The sequence below is a fragment of the Cebus imitator genome, unplaced genomic scaffold, assembly GCF_001604975.1.
Source record: "Cebus imitator isolate Cc_AM_T3 unplaced genomic scaffold, Cebus_imitator-1.0 Scaffold280, whole genome shotgun sequence".
Lineage (NCBI taxonomy): Eukaryota > Metazoa > Chordata > Mammalia > Primates > Cebidae > Cebus > Cebus imitator.
Window position 1 is genome coordinate 2,996,319 of NW_016107595.1, and position 9,493 is coordinate 3,005,811.

Consider the following 9,493-nt stretch of genomic DNA (forward strand, 5'->3'; position numbering starts at 1 on the left):
TCAGAGGCAGGCTGGACTTTTTTTTTTTTTTTTAGTCGAGACAGGGTTTTGCCAGATTGGCCAGGCTGATCTCGAACTCCTGACCTCTAGAGATCCGCCTGCTTTGGCTGGACCCTTTTAAGAGGGGGCCTCTGCCCTCACGAAGTTCACAGTTGTGTGCTGGCTGAGAAGGAGCAAGACGAACCTTATCTGAGCCCATCTCCTCAGGAGCCCTTAAAAACAGCTCTGTAAAAGCAGTCCTATCTGCTGGAGGAAGGTGTCAACCAACACACATAACTGAGCATAACAGAGTAGGAAGGGTGGGACCACAACCCTCAAATCGTGGTTAGGAAAGAAGGGATCATTCTTTTTTCTTTTTGGAGACCTTCTCTGTTGCCCAGGCTGGAGTGCAGAAGTGCGATCTCGGCTCACTGCAACCTCCGCCTCCCAGGCTCAGGCGATTCTCCTGCCTCAGTCTCCCGAGTAGCTGGGATTATAGGCGTCTCCCACCGCACCAGGCCAATTTTTATATTTTAGGTAGAGACGGGGTTTCACGATATTGGCCAGGCTGGTCTTGAATTCCTGACCTCAAGTGATCCACCCAATTCGGCCTCCCAAAGTGCTGGGATTACAGGCATGAGCCACTGCGCCTAGCCCAGGATGGCTCTTTTCTTATTTTACAAAACTGGCAGGGCACAGAGGCTCTGAGAACTTCCTTCCTTTCTAAAGAAGCCTCTCGACAGTGAGTGGCGAGACCTCCAACCAGTAACAATGAATTAGTGACAGAGTTCATTTTGTACCATCTCGCAACCACCCACTGAAGAGGCGGGTCTTGTTATGAATGACATTAGGATGAGGAGGCAAAGGGAGACACACTCGGCCACCCACTCAAGATCAGCCAGCCCAGACTTGAACCCGGTGAAGAGGGTATTCATGCATTCAAAGCCCCGAAGAATGAGTAAAAAATTAAGAGGCAACATTTAGGGGTCCAGGGGCTGCGTCCTTAACCACCAAGATACCCGCCTCGCAAAACCTCCACCTTCAAGAAGCAATCTGTAGGGTCGACTTCCCATCACGATCACCCCCTCGTCCCATCCTCCAGCCCTTTTCCTGGGGTGCTCCCTCGTTCTCTGCTAGCGAAGAGCAGGGTTCCTGGGTCAGGTGACCCAGGTTCAAATCACACGATCCTAAGCTTTCTGTGCCTCCGTTTCCCCAACTATGGAATGGGCAGTTAGCAAAGGGGCTGCTATGGGGGCTGAACCGGTTCTAAAGAGGGGAAGGGCCCGATGCAGCGCTGGGCGCCGTTAAATCCTCACGACCGGGGGCCACCCAGAGTTCGGGAGGAATGAATGAACGACTGAACCAATGAGCCTTTCTAGACGCCGCCTGCCGTCTCCCAGCCTCTGAGGGCGAGGAAATGGGGGCGCCGGGCCCCGGAGGCCGCAGCCGGTCACCCAGGCCAACCCAGCTGGGACGCGGCCACCACCGCAGCCAGAGGGCCGAGCCTCCGACGCCATGACGGAGCCCGGGGCGGGCCCCCGAGGCCGAGTCCGTGCCTCCCACCCCGGGACCCACCCACCGACGACGCCAGGGCCCGGGCCTCACCCCGAGACCACCGCGCGCGGAGCCGCCCCCGCCACCGACTTAGGCTCCTCACCCGCCGCCGCCGCCGCCGCCGCGCGAGGCGGGGACATGCAAATGAACCAACGGTCTCCGCAGCGCCGCGCCGCGCAGGCGCAAGCCGCCGCTGAGTCCTGGTGCGCAGGCGTGGGCCGCCGCGGCCGGGCTCTTCTGCGCAAGCGCCCTGCCCGCTTCCTCGGGGCGCACGCTCCGGAGGCAATAAATTTCCCTGCGGGGTTGGGGGGCGGCAACCACAGTAAGCCTCCCGGAAAGGGAGGCAAAGACGCCACCGTCGCGCACCGAGTGGCCTTGTTGGCTTTACCTTGGTTCGCGATCGCCCTTAGTTACCTCGTGAGCCGCTCACGGGGCTCAGGCAGGCCGACGGAGGACGGCACAGAGCCTGCGCGCGTACGGCGGCCGGAAGGGGCTAGAGGCGGTGCCCTGGGTGACAGCCGCGCGCCCCTCCTTTCCCCACGTGGCCGCGAAGACCGGGTGAGAAGCGGCGGCCGCCGAGCCCTGTCGCGCGGGGAGTGGGGGCGCCGCGGGGTCCGGCTGGCGCAACCCTCGGGGACCTGGTTTGGGGGGAAAATGAATGAATTTTACAGAAGGCTCTTGGGGACAAAATGCGCGGCTTCCCTGGTCTTCGTTTTCTTTTCATTCATTTTATTTATTCATTCAGCACCTGTGTACTGAGTGCCTGCTGCTTGTCAGGCCCCGTCCTAGGCAGGGGGGTCAAGGAGGCTACAGGGTGCAAACAAATAAATGAGTAAATGAACAGTGTCGCTGTAGATACAGGTAATGGTGTACAAATAATGGAAGAGTGACGGGACGGGAGAGCAGGGGCTGCTGTTTACCTACAAGTGGTTTTTGAAGGTCGTCTCTTGAGTGCTGGGAAGAATGAGAAAGAGGCGGGGAAGAGCAGGTTGGAAGGCTTAGGTAGAGAAAGTGCCAATAAGGAGACTGAGTTTTGTTCTGAGAGACTTGGAAAGCCACTACTGGGTTTTGAGCAGGTGAGTGAGGTGGTGTCAAGGCTCTGGGAGTGACAGGCGAGGCCGCCCTCAGGGGAGGCTGATGATTGAACCAGAGTGGGTGTGGCTGGTAGAGGGAGATGTGGATAGAGTCTTTTGTTTTTTTTGTTGTTGTTGTTTGTTTGCTTTTTTTGAGACGGAGTCTTGCTCTGTTGCCCAGGCTGGAGTGCAGTGGCGTGATCTTGGCTCACTGCAACCTCCACCTTCCGGGTTCAAGGGATTCCCCTTCCTCAGCCACCTGAGTAGCTGGGACTACAGGTGTGCACCACCACATCCGGCTACATTTTGTATTTTTTAGTAGAGACAGGATTTTAGTTTCTCCCTGTTGCCCAGGCAGGTCTCAAACTCCTGGCCTCAGGTGATCTGCCCACCTCACTCTGCAAAATGCTGGGATTACAGGCCTGAGCCACCATGCCCGGCCCCCCTTATTTATTTTTTTTCTTTGCAAACAGCCCTGCTGTCGCCAGGCTGGAATGCAGTGGCAAGGTGTCTGCTCGCCACAACCTCCGCTCCCCGGGTTCAAGCAATTCTCCTGCCTCAGCCTGGCTAATTTTTTGTATTTTCAGTAGAGACAGGATTTCACTATGTTGGCCAGGCTGGTCTCAAACTCTTGACCTCAAGTGATCTACCCACATCAGCCTCCCAAAGTGCTAGGCTTATAGGCATGAGCCACCGCCCCTGCCAGCACAGTTTTCTACATGAGCAGAACCTGGCTGAGGGAGGGAAACTGGCTGCCAGTTAGGGGCCTTACCTTCCGTTTTACCCTCAGCATGCCCTGATGGATCATAGGGACTCGTAATTATGTTTCCCCCTTTTAGCCTGGGCTGTTCTCCAGGTAATTCTCACTTGGCCATCCCTAGGCACCGTCTTATGTGTTCCAAATCTGTACTTTCCTCCCCCAACCCAGCTCTGTGCAAGACTTAGGCGACCTTGGTGGACCTGGCTCAGGGGTGGTCACAGAGCCAGACCTCCCCAACTCAGTTAGCTCAGGAGTGGGTTGAAGGGAGGGTTTGTGGGTTGGGGAGCAGAGGCCAGAGAGCATGGGCTGTCTCTGAGTGGCCAGGAAAGGCAGCTACCTGGAAAGGCTGGTGGAAGCTCCGCAGAGGACTAAGAATCTGAAGTATTTGAGACAGGTGTGAATCAATTTAGGAAGCTTGGCCGGGCGTGGTGGCTCACGCCTGTAATCCCAACACTTTGAGAGGCCGAGGCGGGCGGATCACGAGGTCAGGAGTTCGAGACCAGCCTGGCCAACATGGCGGAACACCTGTCTCTACTAAAAAAAATAGAAAAATTAGCCGGGCGTGGTGATTCGTGCCTGTAATCTCAGCTACTCAGGAGGCTGAGGCAGGAGAATCGCTTGAACCCAGGAGGCGGAGGTTGCAGCAGGGAGCCAAGATCGCACCACTGCATTCCAGCCTGAGCGACAGAGAGAGACTCCATCTCAAAAAAAATAAAAACAAGAAAGCAAGCTTACTTTACCAAGGTTAAGGACAGGTTCATGACCTCAGGAGGTCTCAGCATTTGTCTCAGGTGAGCTGAGGGATGACTGCCCTGCACCTGTGAACATCAGCTCTCAATTTACATTGCCAGGGTGAAATTCAGCAGAAATGTTTTCGACTAAGAATACTGAGGGCCACAGGGAATTTCCGGGCCTGGCGGGGGTGTTGGGAGTACAGTCTCCTACTCCTCTCTCCCCACTGAGAAGCTCTTTACATTTCTCCTCCTTCACCTTTGACCTCGGAAATCCATAGCAGCCCTTAAAGAGCTCCCTTTTCTTTTGGGGGAGAAAGGAGAGGGGCCTGTCTGCAAAGGAGTGAGATGGGACTCCTGCATAAACTTGCTAAGTTGCCGCTTAAGCGACAAAGGAAAGGAACAAATAGCTAACATTTATTGAGCTCCTACTGTGTCCACATCCTGTTCTGAGGAATTTATAGGAGTTGGCTGAATTTTTCACTACTGGCTTATGAGGTAGATTCTGTGATTATCTCTGTTTGACACATGAGGGAATTGAAGAAAAGTGGATCTGGCTGGGCACGGTGGCTCACGCCTATAATCCCAGCAGGTTGGGAGGGCAAGGCGGGCAGATCACCTGAGGTCAGGAGTTCGAGACCAGCATGGCCAACATGGTGAAACACCATCTCTACTAAAAATACAGAAATTAGCCGGGCAGGGTAGCATGTATCTGGAGGTACTTGGAGGCTGAGGCACGAGAATCATTTGAACCCGGGAGGCAGAGGTTGCAGTGAGCCAAGATTGCACCACTGCATTCTAGCGTGGGCAACAGAGCGAGACTCCATCTCAAAAAAGAAAGGCGGAGGGCCTGGGGACTGGGTTCTGCAGGCTGGCTGGGAGCCAGCCCTCCTCCCCTTAGGCAGTATGCAGTGTGTGGTGGGCATCCGCAGGAACACAGCTGCAATGTGTACATCCCATGCCACTACCTGAAAAGAGAAGTGTAGGCCAGAGTGACCTTTTTTTTCTTTTTTTTTTTTTTTTTTGTCTTTCGAGACAGGATCTCACTTTGTCACCCAGGCTGGAGTGCAGGGGCACAATCTCTGCTCACTGGAGGCTTGACCTCCCCAGGCTCCCACCTCAGCCTCCCAAATAGTGGACCTACAGGTCTGTGCTACCGCACCTGGCTAATTTTTGTACTTTTTGTAGAGACAGAGTTTCACCATGTGCCCAGGCTGGTCTCAAACTCCTGGCCTCACGTGTTCCTCCCGCCTCGGCCTCTCAAAGTGCAGACCACCATGACTGGCCTTAAGTGGAAACTTGATAATCAATTCTAGGATGGAAACTTGGTATTACTGCAATAAACAAGGTGGATATATTAAAACAATTTAAATTTAAAAAGTTGTTAACCTCTGTTAGGCTCTGGCCCTAATGCCTGTTCTTCTCTTTGTTCCAAAGGGACGGTGGCAAATGTTAGGTGTTTTGTTTTGTTTTGTGCTTAAGATAGAGTCTGACCCTGTTGTCCAGGCTGGAGGGCTATGGCGCGATCTTGGCTCACTGCAACCTCCACCTCCTGGGTTCAAGCGATTCTCCTGCCTCAGCCTCCTGAGTAGCTGGGATTACGGGCATGCACCGCCTCACCCAGCTAATTTTTGTGTTTTTAGAGAGACAGGGTTTCACCATGTTGGTCAGGCTGCTCTTGAACTCCTGACCTCGTGACCCACCCACCTCAGCCTCCCAAAGGGCTGGATTACAGGCGTCAGCCACTGCATCCAGCCAACATTGGGTGCTAATGAACCACTTGCACCCTGTGAAGACCTTCTTGTTAAGATCATCTGCAGCAAGGGTCCCCAACCCCTGGGTCATGGACCCATACTGGTCTAGTGGCCCGTAACCTGTTAGGGCCTGGGCTGCACAGCAGGAGGTAAGCATGGGGTGAGTGAGTGAAGCTTCTTCTATATTTACAGTGACTCCCCGTGACTTGCATTATATCTGACCTCCACCTCTTATCAGCTCAGCAATGTGAAATTCTCATAGGAGCACGAACCCTGCTGTGAACTGCTCATGCCAGGGATCTAGGTTCCATGCTCCTGATGAGAATCTACTGCCTGATCTTTCATTGCCTCCCATCACCCCCCAGATGGGACTGTCTAGTTGCCAGAGGACAAGCTGAGGGCTCCCACTGATCCTACATTACAGTGAGTTGTAGAATTATTTCATTATGTATTACAGTGTAATAATAATAGAAATAAAGTACACAATAAATGTAATGAGCTTGAACCATCCCAAAACCATCCCCACCCCAGCTCGACCATATCCATGGAAAAACTGTCTTCCATGAAACCGGTCCCTTAGGCTAAAAATGTTGGGACCACTGATCTACAGGGTTGGAAGAGAATTGCACAAGGATTTGGTGTTCTTAGCGAGAGTTTTTAATCTATCTATCTATGTATTTATTTATTTATTTTTTAAAGATGGGGTTTCACCATGATGGCCAGGCTGGTCTTGAACTCCTGACCTCAGGTGATCCACTCACCTCAGCCTCCCAAAGTGCTAGGATTATAGGCGTGAGCCACTGCACCCGGCTGCGAGAGTTTTATCTTACTTAACTCTATGTCCCATCCCCACCTGTCAGGGGGGAAGGTACTGCCCAAGGTTAATGGTCATCTAAGTGCTGATACCTGTCCACTGGTTTCTAGGGTGTACCTGTACTGGGTTTTACTTGTTTATTTATTTATTTTTAGATGGAGTCTTGCTCTTGTTGCCCAGGCTGGAGTGCTGTGGCACGATCTCGGCTCACTGCAACCTCCACCTCGTAGGTTCAAGCCATTCTCTTCCCTCAGCCTCCTGAGTAGCTGAGATTACAGGTGCCCCACTGCTTTTTGCTTATTTAGTAGAGACGGGGTTGTGCCATGTTGGCCAGGCTGGTCTTGAACTCCTGACCTCAGGTGATCTGCCTGCCTTGGCCTCTCAAAGTGTTGGGATTACAGATGTGAGCCAGCGCGCCTGGCCTTGCTTGTTTATTTTTATTTTATAAGGGGGTTTGTGTACACACACATACACACACACACACACACAGTTTTTTTTTTTTGAAACAGAGTTTCCGCTTTCTGTGTCTGTGGATTTGCCTGTTCTGGACATTCCATATCATTGGAATTGTGCAATATGAGGCCTTTTGTTTCCGGCTTCTTTGAGGAGGCATCATGTTTTGAGGTCCATCCCCATTGTAGCATGAGTCAGCATCTCATTCCTTTTTCTGGCTGAGTAATATTCCTCTGTGCACATGGACCATTTTGTTTATCCATTCATCTGTTGATAGACTCCCTCTCCTTTTCTTTGTTCTTGTGATTGATTTGTTGAAAACTCTGAGTGTTTGTCCTGTAGTTGACATTCTCTTCCCTAGTTGAGATTTTGCAGATCATGTGCCCATGGTGTTGGTCAGGGTGTCAGAGATGTGCCGTGCAATACCATAGTCACTCATCACGTATGGCTATTTACATGAAAATAAAATAAAATGACCCCCTCAGCTCCTCAGCCGCACTGCCACACTTCAGCTGTGTGGTAGCCACAGAGGCCAATGGCTGCTGTACTAAGCAGTGCAGATACAGAACGTTTCGTCGTGGCAGGAAGTGGCCTGAATGCATGGTCAGACTCAGGTTTGAGATTCGGGTTTTGAGATCAGATTCGGGCACGCTGACTTCACAGGTGCCTTTTGCTGTTGGTCAGGAGGTAGGCGTTGGCTGGTTTCTCTTTTGAGGACAGCAGGAGACTCAGTTCCTGTCCACCCCTTGTCAGGCTCCCATCAGTTTTACACCTGATGCTTTTGCATCTTGTGAGTTCATTATCTGATTCTCTCCTGTCTCCGCTGATCAGCTGGAATCGGAAGCAGAACTTTTCTTCATTCTCTTTCTATAACCTCGGATCCATTTGTACAAGGGAGGCAGGTTAAATGCTAGATTCTTTTTTTAAAAAAAATATGAATTATTTTAGAGACAGTGTCTCAGGACGTTGACCAGGCTGGTTTTGAGCTCCTGAATTCAAGTGATCCTCCCATCTCAGCCTCCTGAGTACTACCTGAGAGTACAAGAGCATGCCACCACTACCCGCTGAGTGCTGGATTCTTGGTTGCACAGATTTTGATTTTTTTTTTTTTGAGACGGAGTCTCACTCTATTGCCCAGGCTAGAGTGCAGTGGTACTATCTCAGCTCACCGCAACCTCCACCTCCTGGACTCAAGCAATTCTCCTGCCTCAGCCTCCGGAGTAGCTGGGACTACAGGCACGTACCACCAAGCCCGGCTAATTTTTGTATTTTTTAGTAGAAACGGGATTTCATCATATTGGACAAGCTGGTCTCAAACTCCTGACCTTGTGATCTGCCCATCTGAGCCTCCCAAAGTGCTGGGATTATAAGTGTGAGCCACCACACCTGGCCAATTTTTGTATTTTTAGTGGAGAAGGGGTTTAACCAGGTTGGCCAGGCTGGTCTCGAACTTCTGACCTCAGGTGATCTGCTTGCCTGCCTCGGCCTCCCAGAATGCTGGGATTACAGACGTGAGCCACTACACCCAGCCCAGATTTTGATTTTGATGGGTACTGGATTTTTTTTTTTAATGCTCACTTGTCTCATCTGTAGCTAGCAGGTACCCCTTAGGGTTTGGAAGTGTCCTTGCTATCTAGGCTCACAAGATGCCTCAGGGTTACCTGGCCCATGACCTGCTGGGACCTGGAATCAGCCATTCCTTCAGAAGCCTGGCTCCTTGTTTTTAAAGATTTTATGTAGAGACAGGGCCTCCCCATGTTGCCCAGGCTGGTCTCGAACTCCTGGCCTCAAGCCATCTTCCTGCTCAGCCTCCCAAAGTGCTGGGATTATAGGAGCGAGCCACCTAGCCCTGCCCCTAGCTCCTGTGGGAAATGGTAGAAACCATAGTTGGTGTTAGAGGTATTCAGTCCTACTGTGCTATCGTCTCTTCTAGGCATTTTTAGTTGCAATTACTAGAAAATTCGATTTCTGTTTGCTTAAGAGAAAATACATGATGAGTTTTTATTGATATTTCCAGTTCAAATATAGGAGTTCTGAGATTTTTTTCTCAACTTTATTGAGGCATAGTATGTACTTTTTTTTTTTGAGACTCTGGAGTACAGTGGTATGACCTCTGCTCACTGCAACCTCTGCCTCCTGGGTTCAAGCCATTCTCCTGCCTCAGCCTCCTGAGTAGCTGGGATTACAGGTGCGCACCACCACGCCCAGCTAATTGTTTGTATTTTTGGTAGAGACGGGGTTTCACCATGTTGACCAGGATGGTCTCGATCTCTTGACCTCGTGATCTGCCTGCCTTGGCCTCTCAAAGTGTTGGGATTACAGATGTGAGCCAGCGCGCCTGGCCTTGCTTGTTTATTTTTATTTTATAAGGGGGT

The 9,493-nt window shown here is 51.6% G+C and overlaps 2 protein-coding genes across 8 annotated transcripts in view; one reads left to right on the forward strand and one right to left on the reverse strand.

The window, feature by feature from the left end:
- SUGP2 (SURP and G-patch domain containing 2) overlaps positions 1-2,046 on the reverse strand; it is a 46,653-nt gene extending 44,607 nt beyond the window's left edge. For 2 of the 6 annotated variants that reach the window (XM_017501347.2, XM_017501345.2), the window contains exon 1: positions 1,585-1,720. Coding sequence is in view for 3 of the 6 variants with exons in the window: in XM_037728790.1 (XP_037584718.1) it covers positions 1,637-1,673 (37 nt within the window). In the remaining 3 variants the exon portion in view is untranslated. Of the gene's footprint in view, positions 1-1,584; positions 1,732-1,921 lie in introns of those variants that run through there. The other 4 variants (XM_017501346.2, XM_037728792.1, XM_037728790.1 and 1 more) reach the window with 4 other exon arrangements.
- ARMC6 (armadillo repeat containing 6) overlaps positions 1,735-9,493 on the forward strand; it is a 23,133-nt gene continuing 15,374 nt past the window's right edge. For both annotated transcript variants that reach the window (XM_017501348.2, XM_037728793.1), the window contains exon 1: positions 1,735-2,091. The gene's annotated coding sequence lies outside the window, so the exon portion shown is untranslated. The remainder of the gene's footprint in view (positions 2,092-9,493) is intronic.